Source organism: Vanellus vanellus (genome assembly GCF_965231255.1).
Source record: "Vanellus vanellus genome assembly, chromosome: 24".
NCBI lineage: Eukaryota > Metazoa > Chordata > Aves > Charadriiformes > Charadriidae > Vanellus > Vanellus vanellus.
Genome location: NC_138929.1, coordinates 1,763,791 through 1,790,426, shown reverse-complemented (window position 1 = coordinate 1,790,426; position 26,636 = coordinate 1,763,791). Strand labels below are relative to the sequence as shown.

Sequence of the window (26,636 nt, the reverse complement as noted above, 5' to 3'; positions counted from 1 at the left end):
AGCTTAATTCCACAGCACTTGCAAAATGCAGATTCAGAGCTGTGCATCTATTTGAGATTTTATTCCACCACCCACAGGCCCTTTTGTAGCAATCTGCTCCCTACTTGCTTCCCGTGCTATTAATTATGGTTCAGCCTGCTGTTGTACCTGAGGTTGCAGTTGCATTTCCAGGGTATAACCCTTGTTTATTTGCGTAACGGCTAAAGTATTTTTCCCCCTGTTTCTGGGATGTTGTTTAGTAGGAAAACTATTTGTTCAGGAGAGCTGACATTTTTGCATATTTGTAAAGTATTTGCTTTTGTATGTGTATATATAGATATAAATAGAGAATATCTATATGTATTGTAATTATATATCTGTTACATCTCTGCTCAGAAAAATAGAACAAGTAGAATTCTTCTATCATCATGTTTAAATTAACTTAGAGCTGTTTGTATTGTCTTAGCACAGTTTCTCCCAGCCTGGACAAGCGCCTGGGGAAGAGGGGATGAACAGGGTGTGAGGAGCCTGGGGAGGTGAAAGAGAAAATGAGAAGCAGCGAATATATTACTGCTTTTTCCAATATTGCAATGTGGTCGTATCCAAGGAGGTACAAAAAATGGTGACATTCACTTCAGAATGGCAGCAGGGACAAAGTTGTGCTTAGAAAATTATGCATGTAGCTCCTCGAGCAGAATCGAGGCCAAGAACAGTACACGTACCTGCTATGAAACAGCCCCAGGCTGGGAGTTTACAATTTAAATAGCCACAGGCACACCACGGTGTGTTATTATTCGCATATTACTGACGAGCAGCTGAGATACCAGGAGATCTTTCACTATCAGAGACTTCCACCTCCTGGACCATAACCCAGTACCTGACTGCAGCTCTGTCCTGCCTCTGAACAGCCTTCTGTCGCCGTGTGTCTCTAACCAGGCTCAGACTTTCCTCTTGGAGAGGATGTGAAGCAGGACGGAGCTGCTTCTGTGCTGCCTTGGCTGTCTGCGTGGTGCAGCAGTTTGCAAGGCAAGTGCATGGAAAGGGTTACGGGTAAGTCCTGGTTCCGGCTATGTCCTTATCAGCTACTCGAGGTGTTAACACACATGGCAGCAGTGCTATCAGAGCTCCCGTGGGAATTAATCTGTTGATATCCGTAGTTAATTGCGAGATGGGCCTTTTCCTACAGTTCATCATCTCCTTGCAGTTACTGCAGCACACCGATTTGTTCATGCTTTTCATGTACAAGAGTGAAGGAAGCCTAAACCTGGAGGTGCTACCCAGGAGTCTCAGATAATGACCTTTAAAGTGATTTACATTTTTGAAATAATTTGGTGCTAGTGCAGAGATCAAAACGCTAACCCTGACTACTGCCAAAAAGTCAAACAGGCCAAGCAAGCTTCATTGTTCAAGCTGAGAAGCCTAAAAAAAAGAAAAAATCTAAGTAAACTAAACAGAATAAAATTAGAAGAAAATTATAGTCTTGATTCAAACCTCAATTACGTTAGTTTTTATGCTAGATATGTCCTGGGAACACCTCCTGATGTGATGTGTTATTACTAAGACAGGAAAGGATGTCTTTAAAAAGAAATCCTTGTATTCTTATAGTGTCAATTAAAAGAACACAAGATAAAAATAATTCCCATCCTGCTTAGAAGTTCACATAACATGACCAATAATCCTTTGCATGTTTTATTTTGAAAACAAAGCAGTCCAAAAGGAAGATATTTTTTTAATATTAAGACTGTATTCCATGCAGATAATCCATAGTAAATACATTGCATTAAAAGACAGTTAAAGTGCCTTTAGTCCCCCCAAATAGTCCGACTGTGCTGTAAATTCAAGTATGTGGAAAGTAGGCCTTTAGTTATTAAGAAAGTATTTTTAAATCTGGATCCTGCTCCCATTGATGTAAAAAACGGGGAGGGTTAGCCCCCAATTTCTGTAGGAGTAGAATCAACCTCACGGTGGTCTCTGATAAACCCTGTGCTGTGTTTTCCCAACTGCTGAACGCAGACAAGCGGCCAAGGAGCAGATTTGTGATGTCATTTTCTGCCTGATGACAGGCAGCTGCCTTACACCCGAATGATGCGCTCAGCAGTTGCCGCCAACTGCCGGGGCACGGTGCTTGGAAAGCCAAATGAGGAGCCGTAGCAGTTGTTTGTGTTTTGCATCCTCTTTTAACCAGCTGAGCAAGGGACTGAGCACAGCTAACAGCCCCAGCCCATCTGATAGCTAGAAAATACACAGGTCAATATACACGTACATTATGCAATCTGCTTTGAAGCAAGCCCAAACGCCGGGTTCATCAGAATCCAGAGGAAAAACTCAGGATGTGGCTAGAGAAGCCACATGATTAAAAGCAAAATCAAACTCTTTTTATGTCAGTCGCCATCATCACGTTCTTGTTTCGGCACTCGAGACTAGCAAGATTAACCGGCATCTTGAAGTCAGAGTTACACATGGGAGGAGTGTTGATCCTGATGTGTTTGACTTGGTGCAGCCAGCATCATACTCGAGCCCTGACTCTCTTCTCTTCAACATCAGAGCAGTACTTGTTGATGGTAAAGACGTTTCTTTTCTTTCTTCTAGGCATCGGCAACATTACCATTGGGCTTTCCGGAATTTAATAGACAACCTCTTCTCTTCCACCACAAAGCCACGTGCAAAGAACATTCAAAAAAAGATTGCTCCCTGCTGACTCACGCGCTTCCCAGGTGTGAACTTCAAGTGTCCAGAGCTAGCCATCATGTCAAAAGGGAGGACAGAATATTTTTTTTTCTCCTCCTTGAGACACAGCATCTAAGCCCCTCGCTTCTCCCGGCTAGGCAGTGGGAGATGCTGGCTGAATCCAGACCTTCAGCTCAGAGCACGCACATGACTATGGGCAGTAACTTCTCCATCTACTCTACCACAATGTCTTAGAGATGATGAATTGGAGCTGTTAACGCTCTACCTGACAATACCCCAGACCATATTCCTCAGTAGAAAGCAGACCAAACATCTGTTGCACAGGCACAGTATAGCCTGATTTGTTTTGTTGCTTTCCTTAAAGGGAAAAAAAAAAAAAAGCCTTTTTTACTCCAGGCACTGAGAACTTGGCAACTCCCCTGAAGTACAGGTATTTTATGTATCTATCTAAACTGCTTCTGTGCTATGGCACTTGGATGTTGTTGTTCTCCACCTATCTGATCCTCTTCTGAATCCTTCTAAGATCCTGGCTGCAGTAACGCAGCAGTGATTTATACAGCTCAATTGCACTCTATTTAAAGTCTGTTTTCATTTAAATTCGCAGCATTTCAGAATTGTTGGATGTTACCTAGAATTTCTAGGGGATGCAGGAGAAGAAGAGTATCCAAAATCTTGCTGTTATTGTGTATGCATGTTCAGAAAAACAATAAAAACAAGGCCATTATTTAAAAAGAGTTAAACTAGAGAAAATTCCTTACCAGCTCATAACCATTTCAAAGGGGATCAGATCCTGGGCAAAAACTAGATAACAGCATCCCTTTGAATCCTTTCTACTTCAGGGAAACAGGGGAAAAAACAACCTTCCAGTTGAAAGCTTTATTTGGGAATAAAGCTTACCTTCAAAATATGTCTGAAGAGAGACTGTCTGGGCCATAAGAACTTGGCACGACTCAGTCTGACTTACCCTGTTTGAGCATTTTGGTGCCTTTATGCCATAATAAGATGCAGCAAAAGTCTCCCTAGTGGCTATGTATGAGAAAGTATAATCTGGGGTCTAAATGCCACAAAGCATCCATATTTATCTTTAATGGCTATATAAATTCAGCAGATGAGAAGGAAAACATTAATTAGACAGACCCTGCCTTTGGCAGTAATCACCACCAGTGACAGCTGAACCAGCCAGTGGATAAAATATGCACAAAACATGATTATCAGAATAAATAACTGAGGATCAAGAGAAAATTAAAAAAAAAAAAAAAAAAGGGGAAAAAAGCCCCACACAACCAACACCTTTTTTGTGGGGGAAATAAAACTTTACTTTACACTGGACTTTGGACTCTCTCTTTTTCTTTTTAATACAAGCTTTCCCCAGTTTAGGGCCCAATCCTGTGGCTGGTGTCTGTGGCAGTAGGGAAGATTATTTCTGCAGATCAGTCTTGAATTTTGATTGCACAGAAGGAGTAGAAAACCCTGAGAGGTCTAGTGTCGAAGCCCTTAATTAGGGTCAGATTCCAGAATGATGATATATGTACAAATCCAGACCAGGGGCCTATCACAGACATAATAAAATAATAAAAATAGAAAAAATTCCACTGACTTGAGTAGACTCTAAAACGATGATGTTAACAAGGTGATTTTTAGATTTTCAATGGTATCAAGGCATGTATGCCTTCACTCCTTATTTATGTGAAACGCCCATGAATAAGCTTGGATTTACTTCAGGATTTAGCCCGTGGGAGGACACTGCTTGCGCTTGTGCTCTGTCCCCCTCCTCTTCCATCGAAACCTACTCTGTTCCTGCTGGATTAGTGGCTATGCCCCGAGGATGTATTTTGAAGGAATCTAAGACTTTTTTTTCACACTCTGTCTCCTTTGGGGTAAGGGTCATAGTAATTTAGCAAAGTAATTAGATGCCAAAAAGTGCATCACAGCCATTGGCTCGCAAACATCCTGAAGGTGAATCCTCTGCAGGGTTTTGCCCTTAAAATAGATCAGGTTTCCCTTTCTCTGGAGCAGGGGGTGGAAGCTGCTGCTTTGAAGGGAGAGGAGGGCAGGGAGTTGAAGCCATGGGTGGTGGAAGACCAACTGCAGGATGAAAAGACAAGGGCACAAGGCTTCGCGGCCATGAAGACGAAATTAAATGTTGCCTGCCCCAAAGGGATGCGAAGGGGAGAGCGGAGAAAGGGACAGAGCCGGGGAAGAGGGGACAGGAGAGGGGAGGCGAGCCCCCGGAGAGCCAACCTTACCTCTCCTGGGCCACCAACAGCACCTACCCCCAACCGCCCAGCCTCTCCCCGGAGAGGAGAAGAGGCAACCAGCCCGACTTTCCCGAGTGCAGGCGGAGCCAGCGTGCAGCAAAAATCAACCGTTTTGCTGTCCCCAAGAGCCTGCTGCTCAAGGCAACTGCGTATTTTCGTCTATACCGAGATTTGCCCCCGCTTTGCTGCCCCTGTTAAGACTCCCAGTGGAGGAGGGAGGAGGTCAGCCACACACAGCGGGGGGAAAAACCCGACCACAAAACAAAAAACCCATGCCAAACCAAAACTTTGACTGCGCTTTTTTCTTCTGCCACATGCAGGGCTTCGGTGCCAGGCTGCCAGCAGAGCCCAGCGTCACAACTGCCTGCCACCGCTGCAGGCTCTGCTGTCCCCTGCGGAATCCAGGTGAGGCCCAGCCTCCCGTCGCCCTGACTCATTCTCTTCAAATGCTCCATTGGGTCTTTTTCCTCTACTTGCTGTTTCTTTTCCAAGAGGGGAAAGACTTTGCAATAGAATTAACAGAAGACTCCAACACTTGAGACATGGGAGGTTTGAGACGCAGGGGGAGAAGTGCTCAGCACTGCTCTGCTTCGACAAAGCCCTCCTTCTCCTGGCTGGCCGGCTCCACCTCCGAGTACGTTGCATGGTTGGTGTGATTTCGGAATTTCATGGCAGGCCAGTGATGTGGCCTTCGCTGTGGACAGAAACAAAGACCCATCAGAAGCTATGACAGAGCCTTTCACGCCAAGCCTGCGGGGAAATTGGAGACTCAGGCCTGAAACAAATACAATGCTGTCTTTGTGAAAGTTTGTCTTTTTGTTAATAAAAATAATTAAAAAAAAATCGTTCATGCTTAAAAGAGTTCATTACAATGCATCGATCTCACTGGGCTGACCCACCTAATAAGGTTAAAATGGGGAGTGGGGAGGAAATGGAAAGTTTAAGTGAAATCTCATATCAGCCTCAGAACAAGGGTGGCCTGTGCAGCCGCCGACGGCCACGGGCTTCCCATGCGGCCACGTACACGTCAGCTCTGTGTCCCCTTTCTATCTGCAAAACAGGGACACCTGCAATGCCCCTCCTCAGCTGGGTGTAGATAAACGCATCAAACACAGCCGAGTGCTCAGGTACTAAACTGGCAGAGGGCGTGAAGATCAATTCCCTGAAGCCCGTCTCTTCAGACAGGGCAGCTGGAGGGAAGACAAGCGCTCTAGGAAAAAGCCAGCGAGTGACAAGGAAAGGCTGAGGGCGACGTGTTGCTCACTCCCTCCACAGCAGCTCCTTGTGCCAGGATTCAGCCCACTCCTGACTGCCTCGGGATCCTGCACCAAGCGGTCTTCTGGCTTTTCGCAGCAGATGGAGATTGTTGGACCCCCTATCTTTCCGAGAATTAAAATCTTCCATTTAGAGCGTTCACACCACCGCTTACCCAGTAGCTGATGGCGTGACATCTATCAGTAAAGCCTGACAATTTTAGTCAACAAAATCCAGCTGGGCAATTCCAAAAGCAGCGATCTCAATTATGTCACAGTTCCAACTGAGCCCTCCGACCAGGCTGCATGTCGACTGCTCGTGCAAGCAGGTGGGAGAGTCTCTAACGTCACAGGGGGGGGAAAGGCAACGTGTGACAGGGAGCACGTGAAAGGGAGCAAAATAAAACAGCGTGGGAGGAAGAGAGCCTACGTCTAAAACATCTTCAACTGGAGGTTGGGAGATTAGCTGTGACTGTAGGACCACGAAAAGAAACTCTCGATGAACTCGGTCAAAGATCCTCTCTCCTCTGCTCTTTGCTCCCTGCTCTTCTCTAGAAGATTAGGATTTGTGATGATAGCCCAGGAAGAGAAAACCGGCCAGGGATGAGGTTCTCCGCTCACCTCGATGAAGAATAGGGCAGCGTTGGAGGTGGGGTGGCTGTTGATGTAGATTCCAGCGAGGATAATAGTGGCAATGAGCACCACAGCCAGAACGATGCCCACGATAGTACCTGTGTGAATCGGGGCGCCTGCTTTCTTGGAAGGAAGGCTGCTCCCCATACCTGCAAAAAAGGCTTCGGTTGAGGCTCGAACTGCGCTGAGACCTCGGTAGAAGAAAGGCCAGACAAGAAAAGCAAGGCAAGACCTTCCTGAGCTCTGCACGTACGACTGAGCAACTCGACTTGCTACTGGCGGGCTCGACAAGAGGGGAAGACACACCAGAGAACCGCTGCCCGGGCTCCGGCATCCCTTTCGGATGACGGCAGTAGCTGGGCTGAAAGAAGATTAAACCACCACCGTGCAGTAACTCCCCCACCCCCGCCAATCCATATTCTTTATATATCGGCAGCTCACGCTGACAGAAAGCCATTAGCCATATGCTGAGCGGGGTCCTCGGTGCGTCTCACCCCCAGTCCTCCAGCTTGCCCTCGGTCCTCCGCTATGAATATGCAATTGCAGAGAGCTACGGAGCGTGGATGCGGCATATATTAACAGGGACGTTTCCAGCCACCTGGGGAGCGATTTGGCTGAAACTGGGAAGATGGTGCATTTCAAAGGAACCGATCCTGCACCCAGTTTAGCCAGTTTAACTTCCCTGAGCTGCTGTCAGGTAAGAGGGATGGGCTCATGGTTTGCATAACGACCGCAGTTCTTGTGAACCTGACATCGGGAAAAGAGGGCTCCGCTCCTTCCCATACTCTGGAATTAGCAGGAGCATCACAGCAGCAGTTCGGTTCCCTGCCCGTGGGGCTGCCGAGGAGGCTCGGACCGAGAAAGGATTCACGGGAACCGAGATGAAAAAGGCAGAGCTGCTCTAAGGACACATTTTAAATTTGGATTTTACAGTGTGCTTTGGCACAGCTGGGGATATTGAAAAGAAAAAAGGACTCTGTGTCTATGCAAAAACTGCAAAGAAAAAGGGAATTACATGGAAAAAGAAAAACTCATCCTCTTAGTTTGCTCAGCGGGACTAAGAGGGGAAAGCAAACAGCAGCAGGGTAAACCAGACTGGTCCCGACTCGCTTTTCACTACCTGAAATGGTTTTAATCAGGGTAAGGACCATTGGAATCTTATCCTGATTGCATCTCTCCAGTCGCGGCTTCACCTGTCCACCCCACTGACTGATCGCAACTCCCCGGTGCATTTGATTTCAGCCTAACATGTTTTCGCTTGGAACGAATGTGAGCAGGCGGAGAGAAGATTAAGGGCTTACCTTCGCTTCCTGCATACTGATTGAGCTTCGTGTCATCTAAAAGAAGAAAACAAAAAGGCCAAAAAAATAAAGTTAGGAACCTTTTCTGATATCCTGCATGCCTCCCACCCACTTTCATCCCTCTGCAATGGGGCCGCTGACACAACACACCTCTTACACAGCATTTACGTGGTCAGTGATGGTTTTAAACCTCTGAGTTTGGTGGAAGCATGTGGCTTACGGCTTATTGTCTTCCTTCACAAAGGCGGGACCTGGAGCACAAACATCTGAGGAAACCAGTCTTCAAATACGCTCAGTGCGCAAAGCAGAACAGTAAGCGAACGCTGGATGGGGCCGCGGCCCTTGTGGGCATCTGTGTTCAGACGATGGCGTTGGCAGCAACATGCTGCCAACACATGCCGAATAAATCACTGGGGTGTTACGCTGCAGATGTCTTGCATGGGGGCCCAAACCCCAACTCCATTCTTCATCTGAGTCTAGAAGCACCAGGATGTATCGTACGAGGCTTTACGTCCTGACGCTCACCACCCCCATGAGTCCAGCTGAAATCCCGGGCCAGACCTGTTTGGCTTCCAGGTCTGCCGACACACGGCCAGCGAGTCGGCCACGTTCACAGACGTCGGCGCGAGCAGAGCCAGCGAGCGGGGCCGGCTGGGGAGGACGCAGAGGGGTGGGTCCCCTCCTTCGCTGGGCTTGTTCCTTTGCTGGGCTTCTCCAGATGAAGTTCGCTGCCTGATGCAGCTGGCTGTTTGTTCCCTTCCAAGATTACAAATTAACTTCATGCTTGACTATGTCACAGAAAAGCCTCTTGTGCTTTTTCCAAGAACTGGCGATGAGTTGGAAAATAATCTCAGTGGTGGTGTTACACTCCCCCTTCCTTTAATTGCTCCTTTCAAAGTCAACTCTGCCAGCCAGGCGCTGCGGTCCTCCCCCCGACTCCTTCCCGTTGCTGAAGGACAATTACTAATGTTCCTTTCTATTTATTCTAATTAGCAGTTTGCGTTAGGGACTATTAAGCAGCAAAATTGAAGTGATACCTGCCGCTAGGATCCGAGGAGCCAGCCCTGTGTTAATAGGATTATCAGGCTGTAGAACACGGGTGTCTCGGGGGACACTCAGGTCCTTGTGTGGAGCTTTCCTGTGCTGGAAGGAGCTCCTTTCCCGAGCAGAGGGCAGCGACAAGCCTGTGCTGTGCTACTGCCCGTCTGCGAGCGCTGCCAGCCCGGAGTCACCAGCTGGACCGGGGACATTAAAAGCACGAGCCCCCCCATACAGCATTAACCTCTGTCGTGATGCCGGGGAGTCCGGCCAGCAGGGACGAGTCGCTTGTTGACCTTCACAAATGCGTAAGGCGGCCGCGATGCACCTGTGAAACTCTTCCCACCGCAGGCTTTCCCGTCTCCCCTCGCCGCATCGCTCCCAGTCTCACCCCGTAGGCTGCCCGTCCTCCTTCCCACCGCCTCCCGTTCCCACCCCTGCCCTGCCCTTCAGAGGCGGGTTTGTTAGTGTATTTACTTGGCCATGAATTGGCTTTAGGAGGTGTTGGAGTGAAAGACCTCTCCAGGGACAAGCATGGGGGGTGGGGTGTCCCTGCCACAGCCGCTCACCCCACCTGCCCCTACCTTCCGTGGTGAGGCTGTCAATGAAGAGGGAGGACGTGGAGGTGGTGACATCCTCGTCCAGCGGCGAGAAAGAGCTGTCAGGAGGTGCCGAATAGTGGTCGCCTTCTGCTAAATCCTCACAGGTCTTCTCATCTGACTGGAAAGAAAATGAAGAACAGCCACTTTTCCCGGCTCTTCCAGCAATGGTGCCAGGGAGCCAGTGGTGAGGACTCTGCTCCCCGGGCTCAGGGCTGCCGAGCCCTTGGGGGTCAAACCCTGGAGGGGAAGCAGGGGACACGGTCCAGAAATGCCAGAAGTATGTGAGGGGGTGACCTGGAGGTTGGAGAAGAGAGGGAAAAGTTTGGGAACCACTTAATAGGACAAATGACAATGATCTGGCGAGGTCCTATAGCCTGACCTTCTTGCATCGCTGGATGACCTTACATAGGTCCTGCGACCTCCTTTTCCCTCGCTCACCCCTCTTGGTTAACAGGGAACAAAGCTGAGTTTTCAGTGGGGGGAAAAAAAAACAAACCAACAACAAAAAAACCCCAAGCAGAAACAGATGTTTCGTTAGAGCTGATCTTTCTGGAGACAAAGAAACTAGTTCATGCAATGTGGAGATAATTGTGCTAACAAGGACAAAAAAAAAAAAAATCACAAGGGCTAATTTCTTCATGCTTGAGAGTGAGTAAGAGTCATGCTTCAGAAGGTGAAGAAAAAAATATCTCAGTGTTCTCAAATTGCACCACTCGGTAACTTATGGAGGTCTCTGCATCATTACTGACCATCCAGCACAGAAGGAAGACACCAGCAAGGCACAGACAGGTAATGCTGGATTAGATGGACCACCTTCTAACCATCCCACTACAGACAGCCTCTGTTAATTGGGTCAGGGGTCCTGACGTGACGGGAAAGGGAGGTCTAAGGGGATACTCAGCCTGTTCCAGAACAGCACGGGCCAAGCGGAGCTGAGCCTGAAGCTGGGACACGGCCACTGTTTTTCCTGTAGTCCAGCACCTTTCCTAGCAGAGGACCTAAGAGAAGTGGTTCTTCTCTCAGTCTCACCTTCTGGCCGCAGCCGTAGGACAGCCACTCCTCACGGTACCGGTCAAAGCCGCTGGAACACCTGCAGAGAAGAGCAGTATTGACCTGTGGCAGATGAATTCCTGAGAGACACGGCAACCATAGCGCTCGTTTGCCCGCTCTGTGGGGGTGGCAGCGCTAATGATTTCTCACAGAACCACAGAATGGTCAGGGTTGGAAGGGCCCTCTGGAGATCATCTAGTCCAACCCCCCTGCCAGAGCAGGGGCACCTACCGCTCTCAGCTGCCTCAAGGTCCCAAATGCTGCCCCGGACGGGCGCTGTACACAGATACTTGGACAAACAAGTATCTGAGGACTGGAAAGATTATATACAAGTTGGTCTCCAAAGACACGGGGTTTCCAGTACAGCTGTGCTGGAAGGACCCAAATGTTCCTCTTCATAGAGGAGGAAAAGGGTCAACACTGCTCCTCCAAGGGAAACGGAGAAGCGGAGAAATAGGAAAAATATATAGACTGAGTTTGAATTTCCATTCCCTGGACTCTGTGCCAGGGCAAGGCCACGATCTCCACAAGGGTTTGTTTTTCTTCCAGCAACATCTGCACAGGAAAAACACATTAAAGAAATTATAAACGGCATCGGGAAAACACCAGCTAGAGAAGTCTCTACAGAAACAGAGGGAATGAAATAGCACTCTGACCTTTGGAAAGTCTCTGGGGATACCAAAATATGAATCAGGAGTTCAGCTCATACAAGCACTGATTTACCAATTACCAACCAGGAAAAGAGGAGAAGCCACACAGAACTTCAGGTCCTGCTGAGTCGCTGAGATCTTTGCTTAAAGTACAGTTCCTGTAACGATTACGGGCTCAGCAGAAGCGAAAATACAAACTCCGCTGCCCAGAAGAGACCTAAGAGGACCCGGGTTCAATCACAGAGCTGGATTCGGGATGTGAGTTCACAGCCTGGAAGCCACTCTACCAACCTCCCTGGGAAAGATCACGTTGGCTTTGCAAAACCAACCCGGTTGAAAGCCGACAAGAGAGCAGCAGGCTTGCTCCAGCTTGCAATTTCCACCCCGCGTGCAATTTGTACTCTCCACTTGTAACCTGAGCTCTGCCGGACGGAGCTGCCGATATGCGGTCGTGTGGATTTTAGCCAACACATCAAGAAGTCACCCTAATGTAAGTGATAAGAGCAAACATCAGCAACAACGACTTGGATTTTGGAAGATCGGGTTTGCAAACACCATGAATTTGGAATAAGCAGAATGACGAAGTTCTCGAACCCGGGGGTTTCAGGCCAAACAAGATCCAGCCTAAGCCGCTGCATCCTGGGCTTGGTTTCGCTACCAAAGCCACATCTGGTTTCACGCACCTCTCTCAGCTGCGAGAACATAATATTCTCTGATCTGAAGCCACCGCTGAGCAACTGTCACTGAAAAATGATGTTCCCCTGGCTCGGGTTGTATTGCAGCCCACTGAAAGGCAGAGAATCAACCCTGATTTATTGGGTCACTTTGCTGATGTCTCAGGATCTTTCCCTGTCCCAGCTGCCCTGCTCACACCTTGCTGAAACTGCTGCGTGTAAGGAAAGGGTGCAACGGGCATGAGCCGGCAACATGCGCTGGCAGCCCAGCAAGCCCCCGGCATCCCGGGCTGCGTCCCCCGCAGCGTGGCCAGCGGGGCGAGGGGGGGATTGTGCCCCTCTGCTGTGCTCTGCTCTGCTCTGGGGAGACCCCCCCGCAGTGCCGCCTCCAGCTCGGGGGGTCCCCACAGCAGAAGGACACGGAGCTGTCGGAGCGGGGCCAGAGGGGGCCCCGGAGATGCTGGGAGGGCTGGAGCCCCTCTGCTGGGAGGATGGGCTGGGAGAGGTCGGGGGGGGGGTCAGCCTGGGGAAGAGAAGGCTCCGGGGAGACCTCAGAGCCCCTTCCAGTGCCTAAAGGGGCTCCAGGAGAGCTGGGGGGGGACTCTGGATCAGGAAGGGGAGCCGTGGGACGAGGGGGAATGGTTTTACACTGAAAGAGGAAAGATTTAGACTAGATATAAAGAAGAAATTTTTTACAATGAGGATGGTGAGACCCTGGCCCAGGTTGCCCAGAGAGGTGGGAGATGCCCTATCCCTGGAAACATCCCAGTTCAGGTTGGACGGGGCCCGGAGCGACCTGGTCTGGTCGGAGATGTCCCTGCCCATGGCAGGGGGTTGGACTGGGTGGCCTTTAATGGGCCCTTCCCGCCCAAACCAGTCTGCGATTCTATGATTGCAAGTCTTGAGCGTAGTGAGAGCAGGGCTACAGCAAGGACCATGAAGGTGCCCTGCGAGCGGTGCCGGGGCGCGCTGGGGAAGGGGCCAGCCAGCGTGCCTTCCTGGGACAGCCGGGCATCTCCCAAGCACGGTGTCCTCGTGCCGCCTGTCAGGATCTGTGTTATTGGGTCCTCTCCCCTGCCACTAGCTCTAAATATTTCAGCAAAATCTCATTAAACTCTCTCATGCTCCGTATCGCGCTGCTTGAGCTGAAGGAGAGCACCGAGCAGGACTGCTGCACAGCTGGGACTGCCCCGGCTCCCCAAATCCTCCGTTTACCCCCCAAAAAAGCAGCAAGTGACCCCCCAGCCTTGCTGTGTCTCGTCCCCGACAAGGAGGGCACGTCCCCCGCAGCTGGGGGGGGCTGATGAGCGTCCCTGGCTCTCTGACCGACCTGCCGTCCTTCAGACCTGTGCGTGTCGCGGTGTTCCTGCCCTGCACTTCTCTTCTGCCCAAAATCACAGCCTAAATCAGGACAAGTTTCCCCCATGTTTAATCTCACGGACAAAAACGTGAGTCTTGCTTTTGGTCTCAACTTGTTCCGGCTGCTGCATCAAAACACGAGGACCAAGAACCCCAACCTTGGGAAACGTCTCCTGTCGATGGCTTGTAACCGGCGATCAGACCACCGCTTAACCACGGTTATGGGACTACTGAACCGAAAAGCAACGACAACAACAAAAATAAAACAACAACAAAAAATAAGGGAAATAGCAATAAACCCCCAGCAAGACTGGTACAGGCATCAGACCTGGAGCTGCACTCGCTCTCCCACCTATAGGAACATTAGCAAGAGAAGAGGTGGGAAGGAAACTCATCCCAGCTACCTCTGCAGGACATGGCACCAGCTGCAGTTGAAGGTCAGCTCCGAGGTCACGCACATTTCACAGCTCTGGTGCTGGAGACAAGCTGTAAAAGAGAGAGGAGAGCTGTATCAGTGACGTGCCAGCACCTGCCTGGGCAGGCGGGAGCAGGTGCTGAAGGCTGGTGGCATGGGTAGAACCCACCCGAGCATCGACAGACCCGACCGCGCTCCACAATGGTCCTGCAGGACCGGACTCCCGGTCCACCTGTAAACGCCTTCCCATTCTGTTTACCTGGGAATTAAAACACGTCTGAGACTCACGTCACTTCTAATCGTACCGAGGGCGTATCTCCGAAGGAAGGAAGCCATACAAACAGTTTAACCCTCTGTTGCTACATCCGTACTGAGTAGTTCTACAAGAACATCTCCGCACTGGGAAGGACCAGCTGCTCGTAGAGTACCACCAGTTGCTTGTCATCCTGTCTGGCAAAGACGGCCAAGAAGGCTCGTCTGCAAGAAAAGTCAAAGCAGCCAGCACTTTTCACAAGCCCCTCGGGAGTCCCTGACAGCCCTCAGCCACGGAGCCCAGAGCTGACGCGGTGCTGTGAAACACCGAGGGGTGAAGGCAGAACACCGGCGGGTCTCATCCTGCATCGGTGCGCAGGACCCTGAAAGGCAGCGGCATCCCCGTCCCGCCATCCCGCCGCCGCCCTGACCCACGCTCTCCATCGCCTCTCCAGCCATGGGCTCCCTGTTCCGCCCCTCGCATTTGGGCAAACCCCCCCAGTGCTGCTACCCCAGCCCGGGGCTGCCCACACTTTTCTGCCCTCCTCCAGTCCTCATCTCCTCCGCTCGCCCATCCCGAGCTTTTCCCGAGCTCCCTGCAACGAGGAGGCAGAGAGAGAGCAAGGGCCGCTGGAGAAGGGGCAGAGGCTAACCCAGTTCATCCACTTCTGACCTGAATAAGGCTCAAAATTAACCCCCCCGAAGAGAAAGTGGAGCCTAGGTCTCTCTAGGAGCTCCGTGGCTCCCCTGAAGATGCCGCTCGCAGCTACCCTAGCTGCTGGGGGAAAACGAAATAGCAGGTCTTAAGGAGAAAAAATAGAATTATTGCAGAATGCTTATTTATGATCTGCTTTGCAGTAACCCTGCCTGCTGTTAAAATTGTCATAAAATACCCTGGGGAGACCATTTAAATGCATAACCTTGGTATGTTCGTGACAGATTTACTCTCCGCTCTGTATTTACAGACTGCATGACGACTTTCCCTCGTGCGCATGTGTCCTTGGATCCGAACACTAAAAATGTATCTATTTAACAGGATCCTTAAGAAAATTCATCTGAGTGTGGAGGCGTAGAAAAATGTCTTGTAGACAGACCTGAAGTGAACCAGCGTCCAGCAAAATTAGCTGCGGCTCATGGAGCAAAGAGAAGGCGTTTCAGCGGCGGGAGAGGTGGGAAGAGCTGTCAGGGCAGGGACTAAGGCACCAAAGTACCGGGGCGAGAGGGGATCTACGGGTGAGCAGCAAGAGCAAAGCAGGTACGGTGTAATTGCCCGCAGATCCCTCCTTTATCGGCTTCTCCGCTGCCAGCTCCGCTTTGCTGCATCCCGGGCTGCCGGCTCCGCGAGGGAGCAGCCGGGCTGGCACGCACGTGGGGTTTGCTGTTGGCTGAGGGCGACTCTGAGCCCATAAAGCCAGGCAGGGCTGTACGTACGAGACGTTCCGCGACAGCCACGCGCAGACCTTCTCCCAAAGGCCCCCGAGCAGGGGCGAGCTGGACCCCGGCCAGTAGCCCGCCCTCCCTCCATGGCTGCGGTGCGCAGCAGGATCCCAACCGTGGGGTGACGGGTGGCAGCACCCATTGAACCTGCCTTGGCTTCCCCCTTTGGCTGTCAATAGGAGGCTCTTGTAGTTTCTGGGTGAAACCACAGGAGGGAAACCCGCTCTGGGGCACCGCACCAGCCCGCCTGACTTACTGGGCAGCGGGGTGAACTCCACGGCTGACATGTTGGTGATCTTGCTGGTGTCCAGCTCCACGCGGTGATACTCGTAGATGGTCCGACGGCGGGACTCTGAAACACGGAGCCTTGGCTTTAGACGGGGCACAAGCCCACCCCGCACACCCCTCCCCATCCTGCAAAGGGGTTTAATCCCATGCGTGCGTGGGGAAAGCTTGTGGGGCTGCTGCCGGCTCCCAGCTGAAAGGCAAAGGTGGCCCCAGGTCTCGGGGTCGTTCCTGCAGGAGAGGACGGTGCATGGCGGCTGCCAGGCTGTGGGAGAAGCAATGCGGGAGGTGCTGGGAGGGAGGAGGGATGTCAGGGCACAGATCTCCTCTTCCCCGGCTTTCTAGGAGGAGCTTTGGAGCTCTCTGTCCCCCTTTCCCCGACCAGAGGCTCCCGAGATGGCTGTGGTCCAGTCCTGCATCGCTCTAAACAAACACGGAGCTGCACAACACATTGCTCGTCAGTGACTCACGGGGCTGCGAGCCTCCCCCATGCGCGGCACTCGCCCGGAGCTCCGCACCGCTCCCCGGGCTCCCGCTCCGCAGCCGCCTTCCCCCCCAAAAAAGCCTCCTTCTTCCCCCATCCCTCACGCCTTGCCCCCTTCCTTCTCTTTCCCCTTCATCCCAGGGGCTATCCTGGATTCAGGCTTCTCCCAGATTTTCTCCCAGCGTCTGCCACTAATGCAAGCGATGACACCAGCCAAGATGCTTCTCTGGCGTCATGCTTATCTGCGAGGACAGTCAAACCTCTCCTTCCAGCACGGCCACAGCTCCTCGCTGCTCTGCTCTGCACTTGGAGACCGGCGGATGAGCAGGACGACACGCTCTCCCCTCCTACCCGCTCCTCTCCTTCCCTTCAAGCCTTGTTCCTTCACTTCATTAGGTTTTTTTCATGCCCAGTTCTTGCTTTTCTTCTCCCCCCCCACTTCCCCTCGCGCCCCGGGGCAGGCAGGAGGTGCAGGCAGGGCTCAGCACGCCCGCGGGGACGGAGGGCACCAGCCCGGTGCGGGGCAGGCTGGCGGGGCGGCGAGGGGAGGCACCATCCAGCCTGGCCGAGGTTTTACACAAACTGTTGTAAACGGGTAATAAATGAGGGCCAGATGGCAGGTTCCATAAATAACAAGGAAAAGCAACCGCGCCGGGTGCAGCGCGGGGAGGCAGGCACGAGGTTGGGCTCCCCGTGACAAGAGGGGACGGGAGAGGCTGGAAGAGCCTTTTCGGTGAGCTCACCCCACCATGCAGCTCGTGGCACATGCGGAATAAGCGTGTGGACATGTATGTAGCTGTTCCCACGCCCTGCCGACATCGGTACGGATCCCAGCCCTGCCCGCAGCAGCCATGCAGTGCCCGTGCCATGCCCGTGCTGTTCAAGGACAGTCTGGAGCAGCAGCGGTACGGCTTGTGGGCTCCCCCGAACCCCCACACCTATAGGAACGGGGCACCCAGCACACCCCCAAGCCTCTCGTCCATCTGCCGTCTCGTTTGCAACTGTTCTTCCCCTCCTCCTCATCAGCTGGAAGTCAGGGAAGCGATCGCTTGGCTGCTCACAGCGAGTCTGCGCGCTCCGGGCGAGACGCACGAAGCCCTTTGCCTGCAGCACGTCACCAAAGCACACAGCGTTCGTGGGCTGGGGCCACCCTGACCCATGGGGCCACCCAGAGCACAGGGCTGCGCGATGGCCTTGGCCATGGAGAGATGCACCTCAAGAGTGATGCACCCCAAGAGAGATGCAGCCCAAGAGAGATGCCCCTGAGAAGGATGCACCCCAAGAGGGACCCCCAAGAGAGATGCCCCCAAGAGGGATGCACCCCAAGAGAGAGATGCGCCCGGGGACGTGGAACATGAGGAGCATCCATGCAGCTGAGCCCCACATGCCTCCTCGCCCTCCTGTGCTCCCCACCGTGAATCCACGCAGCACATCCTCATGTCTTGAAGTCCCCAGAGATAAGGACGTATCATCTCTCCTTCCCCCTCTCCCAGCCGCGGTGCCGGGGAGCCTCGGCATCCCTGTGGGATCAGCTGCTTCCCTGCCCCAGCAGCCACCTCCCCCCGGTCCTCAAGCGCAGCAACTCACCAGGCACATCAGGAGATGGGTTGAGGATCATGAAGGCATCGGAGAGGCCAGCTTTCACGGGGTGCTGGGTGGCACTGATCTGTAGGACCGGCACGGGGATCTGCAGCCGGGGAGAGAGGGTGCGATGGACCCCAGCCCTGCCCTGGGCGCCCGGTGCTGCTGCAGAGGTCTCCAGTGCTTTGGTAGCACTGGGAACGCCCAGACTCAGCGTGTGAATAGTTGTAACAACAAACCTCCCCCCCGACCCAAAGGGATCTCCCGCAGGGACCCTCCTGCCGCGTCTGCCCCAGCAGAAACCTCTCTCACCTCCTTGTACCCAAAGACGATTCTGCCGGTGCTGTGCAGGGCCGCCTGGAAGGTGAAGCTGCCCATGTCCTCCTTCCCCTGAAGATAGACCTTGTCCCACTGCACCACAAAAACCGTCCCTGGAGGAGAGACCGGAGCGGGTCAGTCCCCTCATCTCTCACCGCCCCACATCTCAACAGCCTGACCGGTCCTCTTCTGTCGGTGAAGCTCCAAGTCACCTCATCCCCCAGTCTCCAGCACATCACTGTGAGCAGAGCCACAAACGAGCCCCTCCAAATGTCCCACAGCCCCCCCTGGGCGCTGAACAGCCCCTGTGGCCCGGGGGTCCCCTTCCCCACACCCTCACCCGGCTCCGGCCCCTCTGTGTGCTCTGGAGAGCTGCATTTTGCCCAGTTTTAGGAGGAAGGAGCGAGCAGCCGGGCTGCCTGCAGCTCCGCACGTACGGCAGCGCCGCGGCTCGCGCGGGGACCGGCCGGAGCAGCGCTCACCGTTGTCCAAGTACTGGACGGTGGAGTTGCGGGAGTAGCTGGGGTTGAAGTTGGCCATGAGGGGTGCGACGTACTGCGTGGCCGTGAGCATCCGGTGGATGACGTCCCCCATGAAGATAAACCCTGAGCGAGCAGAGGAAGGTGAAGCAGCGGCACGCTCCCCTCCGCCGCCCCGGGATGCTCGCTCCCTCTTTCTGACCCCCCGCCACCCTGCCCCTGCCTCACCCATCCTTTTTTTTTACGCCCAGCATCCCCTCCTGGCTTTCCTCCAAGCCTGTGGGACCCCCCCTGCACCCCCTCAGCGGCTGCAGGAACCGAGGCACCAGCAGCATCCGACTCCCTGAGCAGCAGCAGCAGCAGGGCGGGGGTTAGACTTGGGCTGGAGGGTCAAAGCCAGAAGGGCTCCAGCCCCTTCTCTGTCCGAGCTCCGCGGGCTCTGGGACACGGGATGAGGTTAGAGCCACCACCAGAGCCGCGTCCAGCCCTCCCGCCACGGGAATGCCGACTGAGCGCGGACACCCCGTCCCATCCCAACTCACCGCCCGTCGCTATCGTGACCTGCCGCAGGAGGTGGCCGTAGAAGGGGAAGTCAAAGGAGAGGACGATTCTCTGCGGGAGGGAGATGGGGTGAGAACCGCGCTCAGCCCTTGGTAAAACGCCTGCCAGGCATGCGGGGGGACGGCTCCGTGCCCACCGGCACCCGCTCTGCCCTGGCTTGGGGCAAGGCCGGTGCATGGAGGGGTGGGAGAGGGATGGGAACGGGGGTCCTGCGGGTGCCTGGTCCCCACGGCTCATCCCCTTCTGCCCTGGAGGAGACCAAACCCTTCCCAAGCCATGGTCTCCACCGGCTGTCACGGGGACACGGAGGGGCTGCTGCTGCCCTGGGTGAGGTGCCACCATTGGGAAATCCCTACTGGGAGAGGAGACGCAGGGGACACCCCGGGCTGCAGAACAGCCCCCCCGGGCTCACCGAGGCCTGCCGGTGCGTGTTGGAGAGGATCCCGTGGATCTTCACTTGGCTCCTGTTGGCCGCTGCCATGTCGACCCACAGCCCCCTCAGACGGGCGTCCCCTGGCCCATAGATCCGCGACACGTAGTAGCTGTGGTTGTCCTCCTGCAGCGGGGGAGGGACGGGGGGACAGGGGACAGCGTTACCCGGATTGCTCCAGGCACATGCAAACCCCCAGGCACGGCTCCGAGCAGCCGGGACCCCATCTCGGCGCAAAGCAACAATAAAAGCCGCCGAGAAAAACCCCGTGCGAAGCCAGCGAAGGACACTGAGCAGTTGGAGAAGGTGCAGAGAAGACCCACGAGAGCGATGGAGGGCAGAGAGGACGGGCGGGCGAGAGGGCGACGTGACTCAGGAGGGACCGCGGCGTGGCAGATGCAACCTTCCCGGGAAGAAAATATCCTGCTCCAGAGCCAGGGGCTGGGAGTTACAGCTAAAGTGACCACTGGAAGTGAAGCAAACAACCGGAGTCACGGAAGCCCAGAGGAAACAATTAACCTTGGAACGGGCGGCTCGGGGAAGGCGGACGAGCCGCTGCTGCCAGCCGAGGATGGGGGATGCTGAGGGGGGGGCGGGGGTCTGCGGGGGGCGCGGGCTGCTCTCCTGGGTGACATCCCCAGAGCCCCCTTTGCTATTCTCCCCCAGAACAAGGAGAGGGACCCCGGGCATCCCCCCCTCAGCCTTCCCAAGCCACCAGCAGCACCCTAAGCTCCCCAAGCCCCCTCTCCCGGCATGCCGGAGCGTGGACGGCGCAGCAGCTCTGTGTGGTCCATCCACCTCCGCCGTCTCAGACTGCTCAGGGACCTGTCGGAGGACGCACAGCCCCACCGGGCACCTGCGCATGCAGCTCTGCGGCATCTCCCGGGGGACACCGGCAGAGCAGGCGATTTCCCGAGGCGCAGCCAGCCCCGCACAGCCCGTGCCCTGGCCACGCTGGCCACGCTGGCCACATCGTGCCTCGCCAACGGGCTCCGGCGTGCGGCCGGCCGGGGACACAGCTGGGAGCCGTCGCCTGTCAGGGGAGGCCGGTTTGCGCCCGGCGGTGGGGGAGAGGACGGGAAGCCTCTTAATTTTCCTTGGGAAAGCGCTGCTCCACGCCAGAGACTGGCGCGCCGCCACGCTCGCCACTCGGCCCCGTCTGCTGCGCTTCTCTGGCTCGGCCCCCTCTGACCCCCAGCCCCCCTCCTCGCCCCCAGCATCTTCCCCGCAGACCCCGGCTGTCCCCGGGACCCGCTCCCAGACCTGCTCCCTGCACACGAAGGCGGGTGCCGGAGGCCGGGAAGGAACCGCCAGCCCAGGATTTAACGGGTGGGAGGGGGTAAAAAAGAGAAAGCAAAGCCCTCCCCCCGCTTTGAACAGCCCCAGAGAGCTACTGTGGGAATCATAAGGAATAAAACGCTATTAGAAAAATCCTTTAACATGTAATTTTTTTCTGCTTCAGCAAAGTTCAGGGACAGCTGTTGCGCTTCTCTGCCGCCTGCGTAAGCCCCGACTCCAGGGAGCTTCCCCAGCTCCTCCCGATGGGAACTGTAGCCCCTTCTTGCTCGGAGGGACCGATGCAGCCCAGAGTCCTCCCTTCCCTATGGATGGGGAAACTGAGGCAGAGGGAAGGCTGTGCCGGTACCTGCTGCATCCCAGCGCACACCGCCCCATGCAAAGGCTTTGGAAGCCCCCCGGGACATGCCACCGCTGGGTGACAAATGACAAACCCTCCCATGCCCTCGTCCCCCCGTGCCTTCCCAATGTTTTCCAAATAAACCAGGAGGGAAACAAGCAGAGCCGGGAGCGTGGAGGAGCTGGCTGCCGAGCTCCTGACCTCATCGCTGACTCATTAGGATGTCCTAATCCGTCACCTTGCTTTGGTTACAGCAGGAATTAAGAGAGGGGAGGTTTGGGACACGCAGATAAGTGGGGAGCGCAGGCGCTGTGGGGCAGAGCTCAGGGAGGGATGGCGGCGCTGCCCGGCGTCACACCCCTCTTCATCCTTTGGGTCCAGCGCTGCCCCTCTGCACCCCACACCTGGAACGTTTTGGGGGGGGAGAGAGGTGAAACCCCTCCAGACCCCGGGCTGCCATCTCCCCAGGTAGGATCACACCTCCCACGGGTCGGACAGGGCGAGATGCAGTGACACGCAGAGGAGCGGCGTCCCTGACCTCAAACGTGGCCCCACTCTTGGAGGGGGGACACTCCTCACCCCCCCGACAGCACTGAGCCCCAGGAAATTGCTGCCTTTTCCTCCTGGGAACCACAAATGCCATCGCACCCTCCCTGTGGCTTCCCAGCATCTCCAAATGCCATGGTGGCCATCAGTGGGTTTGGGCTGGTTCTGGTGGTTGGTGGTTGTTTTTTCTTAAACACTTCCACATTGAGGACTTTTCTGGCTTCTGGCCCCTCTCCCTCCCCGATGGTCAACGAGCGAGGCCAGGCTGGAGCTCGAGCGGAGTGGGAACAGCCACAGCTGTTTCTCCCCTTCGCACTGTACAACGGGGGCACGAATTCCACCGAATCCACTACCAGCTGCCAGCAAAAGCGCCAGGACACGATACCACGGCCAGCACCACCATCCAGCACCCATCCACGGCCACAGCCATGCACCCCCCCGCCCCGTCCCGTCCCGTCCCGTCCCGTCCCGGAGATCTCGGAGCCTGACAAACTTCCCCGGCTGCCGAGGGACCCGCGGCCCTGCCACAAATAACCAGGAGTTAATTGAGGGTGTGTAATTAGGTGCAGCTGGGATATGAGAACCAAGTGAGATGTCCCAGGAGGTGACACTGCTGCTACACCAGTTCGTTAGCAGCGGTGCAGGCTGTTGCCTTCCGCAGCCGGAGAGCCCCCCCTCCCCGCACAGGACACCCCGGCACAGCGTCGAGCCCACTCGGCCCCGATAACCTCAGCAGCATCGTCCCCCCTGCACACGTGGCATCGCGGCACGCGAAGCATCCCCGGCAGCTCAGCCCAGGGATGGCCCTGGGACCTGGCAGCGCTCGCGGGCAGTGACGGCCGCAGGGCTCAGAGCAGTCCCCAGGGCACGGCCGCCTCTGCGCTGGGCTGTAATTACCCTCCGGGCTGCCGGGATCCGGCCCCACATATTAAACCAGTGCCAGCGTCTCCCCCAGCTCCCTGCCCAGCCTGCAAATAGCTCTGGGCGGTCAGGCGCTGGCCGGGTCCCGCCTCGGGGCAGGCGGAGGGCAGCCGGCGGCAGCAGTGGGGACCCCCACTCACCACGATCCGCGTCTCGTTGGCCGGCAGCGTGTCGATGGCCAGGCTGCCCCCCACCAGGTCCTGGCTGATGCGGGTCCCCTCGGTCCCCGGCGAGGTCTCCCGAGCTCTCCGCCGCCCTTCGCCTGCCGCTGGGCTCCCCGGGGGGCGTCCTGGGGGAGCACAGGGATGGGTCGGTGGGGTCCCACACCGGGAGGGCGCCAACCTGCGGGCTGGGATCAGCCCTCTCCCTCCGCAAGGCAGCTTAGGTGACATGAGTTTGGGGGGGTCTCAGCACTCATAAGCAGCATCACCACGACGATGGAAACACAAGGAAGGGCTTCTCGGGTCAGGGATGGCTACAGGGTGCAGGGACGGGTGACAGACACCCACGGCCACGGGAGGAGAGCTGCGATGGAGGGGTGAAAGGAGGCAAAACACCTACACCCCCCCCCCCCCCCCAGCTCAGCTCACGCCACTGTGAGGCCCCAGAGATGGGGAAGATGCGGCTTCAGCAACAGAGCACCAGCGTGGTCGTCTCCTCAATGTCCCCAGCCATCGGTCCCCCCCTCCGGCTGGTTTGGGGTCTGGGTGCCAGGGCAGACCCCAAGCATCCATCTCCAAAAGTAACGTGTCCCTCATCCCCTCTCCCTGCCCGGCTCCAGCTCCGGGAGGGAGCGGAGGCCAAAACCACAGCGCAGCACTTGGGGGTGGGGGGGGTGGGGAATGGATGAAAAAGCCATTTGGGACCAAATCTGCAGAGATTCATGAGATTTCCCGGCAGCTTAGCACAGGCGGAGGCGGCGCGGACGGCACACGCTCGCCCACGGGCAGGGACAGAGCCAGGACGTCTGTCCCCAGCGAGCGGGACGGCAAAAGCACCCGGTGGGGCCGCAGGCTGTGCCCCTCACCCCTGGGACGAGGGAGCTAATTACTGCCTAACGAGCTCCTGGTCCCCTCCTGAGCTGTCCCGTGGGGCTGATTTCTGTCTCCAGAGCCTCCGGGAAGGGAAACTGAGGCAGGGGGGAGCAGGGCTGAGCCGGCGGGATGGGCCCCACCACCGAGGGAGGGGGCAAGGGACTCCGCTGGGGGACACATTCACCTTTCGGGGGGGGGCTGGGGGGCCTCAGCCGCTCGCCGCTGCTCAAACGAGCCCCCCAGGGGGGCTCCAGCATTCCCCCCAAAATCCCCCCGGACGGCTGTGCCCGCAGCCCGGCCAGCACCAGCCGTGCCACGGGGGGGGCAATCCCGGGTGGGGGCACCCCGGCAGTGGGGCCACAGCCCCCCTCCGCTGCCCCGCACGGCTGGGGGGGGTCCGGGCACCCCACGGTGCCAGCGCCTTCCTTCCCCGTGGAGATGCTGGTGCGGGGGGGGACGGACGTGGGGCGGGGAGGGGGACCCCCACGGCCGGTCCCACGCCGCGGGTGGGTGCTGTGGGTGCAGCCGCGTGTGGGGCGCAGCGGGACACGCACCTGCGTGTGCCCGGGAGGGGGAGTGGAAGGGGGGAGGCACGAAGACACCCCAAAAAGCACAGCCCGCTCCGGGGGAGGGGGGGGGGGGGGCGCGGCAGCAGAGGGGCACAGAGGGGGACGCGGCACCTCCCGCTGCCCACGGCCACGCGGGACCGCGGAGCACAGCCACCCCCCGGCGGGGCCGGGCACGGCGCTGCCCACCCGGGCGCCCCCCGGGCCCCCCCTCCCGGGGCACACACACACACACACACACACACACCCCTCGCCCGCCGCCCCCCGGCCCCCCTACCTGCGCCCAGCGCCCCGCGCAGCAGGCAGAGCAGGATCAGGCCCCCCCAGCGCATGGTGGGGAGGGGGGGGGGGCGGTGGGCCCCACTCGGCCCCGGCTGTGCTGGGGGGGGGGGGGGGGGGGCTCGGGGGGGGGCTCAGCGCCCCGCCATGGGTCGGCACCCCCGGGGAGCCGCGCACGGAGCCGGAGCGGGAGCGGGAGCCGGAGCCCGGGCGGGACCGGGGGTGGGGCCGGGGGTGGGGCCGGGGGAGGGGCTACGCCCCCCCCACCCCACATCCCCCCCATCCCCCCGCCCAGCAATACGGGGGGACGCTGGAGAGGCTGAGAGGGGGGGGGGGCGACACCCACCGCCCTGTCCCCGCTGTCGGGGACCCTGCGCCGGGCTGCGGGGGGGGTTCGCTCGGCTGAGCCCCGCCCCCCCCAGCCCCACCGACATCCCCCCCCCAGCCCCCGGGCGTGGGGGGGATCGCATGTGGCCCCCCCAAAAGCCATGGCGTGGCCCTGCGTGTCGCCGCACGCTGCCCGGTGACAAACAGCCGCCGGGGCCGCACGGCAATCGCAGCCCCCACGTTTGGGGGGGTCCCACCCCTCACCGCCCCCCCCGGGGTGTCCCTTGTCCTCTCCCCCCCCCCCCCATCCCCCGTGAGACCCTCGGGGGTCGCGTCTCCGCAGCACAAACCGCCGTTGTCTTTCCGCCCCCCCCCCCCCGGTTTCTCCCTTTGCAGGAGGAGCGCTCGTTACCGGGAGGGATGGGGGGGGGGGGGGGGGGGGGGGGGGCACGGGGAGAGGGGGGGGGGCACAGGGTGGGGGTCCCGCTGGCAGCGCAGAGCGCCGGGAGCAGCCCCGTCCCCGCGCTCGGCCCCACCGAGATTTGGGCAGCGCTTTTTAGGGAGGTGGGGGGAGGGTCTCAGGCTGCCCCCCAGCCCCGGGGTACCCCGGAGGTGGCTCAGCCCCGGGAGAAGGGGGGGCCCGGACAGGAGGAGGGTGCAAACTCCCGCGGAGCTGCAGCCCGTGCTGAGGGTCTGGGGGGGCAATACCGACCCCCCCCCCCCCCTCGCCCTGCGCCCCCGTCTCTGGCTGAACCCGGGGGGGGGGTGCGGGGGCAACGTGGGGCACTGCGGCTCTTCGGCTGTTCTGAGCTGAGGAAGGGGCGGCGGGGCGGGGGGGGCACCGCTTTTTTTGGGGGGGGGGGCATCCGTCCTTCTGCAAGAGAAATCCCCCGGCGGGGACAGCCGATGCTGCGGGGACGGGACCTCCCCTGGCTGCCGCGGGGGCTCGGGAAGGGGGGGGGGGGGGAGGGATACACACCCCCCCCCCAGAAAAAAAAAAAAATCAAAAAAACCCAATAAAATAAAACAAGGGGGCACCCGGATTTGAACCGGGGACCTCTTGATCTGCAGTCAAATGCTCTACCACTGAGCTATACCCCCGCTGCTGCGCACCGCCCGCTCCCATCCCCACGGCCAACACGGCCGCCCCCGGACACCCCCCCGGACACCCCCCGGACACCCCCGCACACGCAGCTGCAGCGCACCCCCCCCCGTCTCTGCCCCCCCCTCGGTGTGTCCCCCCCCCCACTGCTTCTGCTGGGGGGGGCAGAGGCACGATCCGACCCCCACCCTCATCCCCCTCAGCGCTCGGGGGGGGCACACACACGGCACCGGCACCCCCAACCCCCCCCCCGCAGCGAGCAGGACGGAGCCGAACCCCGAGTTTTCCGCACAGCCGGGGCCAGGCCGTGCACCCCACTGCGGGGCTGGGGGGGGGCGCACGGCCCCCCACTCCCCCCCCCCGCCCCCCCCGAGCCGGCGGGGCTGGGGGACCCCCGGGGGGGTTGGGGGAGCAGAGCTGCGGTGCGGGGCCTGCCTGGCGCTGGGGGGGGGGGGGGGGGGGGAGGATTAACCGGAGGCGGCAGCGTGGGGGCGAGCG

The 26,636-nt window shown here is 57.4% G+C and overlaps 2 protein-coding genes across 2 annotated transcripts in view; one reads left to right on the top strand and one right to left on the bottom strand.

Moving 5' to 3' along the window:
- Positions 1-26,636, top strand: part of RPL19 (ribosomal protein L19) — a 389,457-nt gene that overhangs the window by 338,663 nt on the left and 24,158 nt on the right. The gene's annotated exons all lie outside the window — the stretch shown is intronic.
- On the bottom strand, positions 1,697-24,762 carry PLXDC1 (plexin domain containing 1; the record flags this gene model as incomplete). Its single annotated transcript, XM_082494867.1, has 14 exons — positions 1,697-5,619; positions 6,800-6,960; positions 8,113-8,148; positions 9,735-9,870; positions 10,782-10,842; positions 13,890-13,971; positions 15,846-15,941; positions 17,946-18,045; positions 18,252-18,370; positions 18,740-18,862; positions 19,279-19,348; positions 19,710-19,853; positions 22,971-23,119; positions 24,708-24,762. 14 exons carry the CDS (start codon positions 24,760-24,762, stop codon positions 5,500-5,502), a joined length of 1,452 nt encoding a protein of 483 aa, XP_082350993.1. The 3' UTR covers positions 1,697-5,499.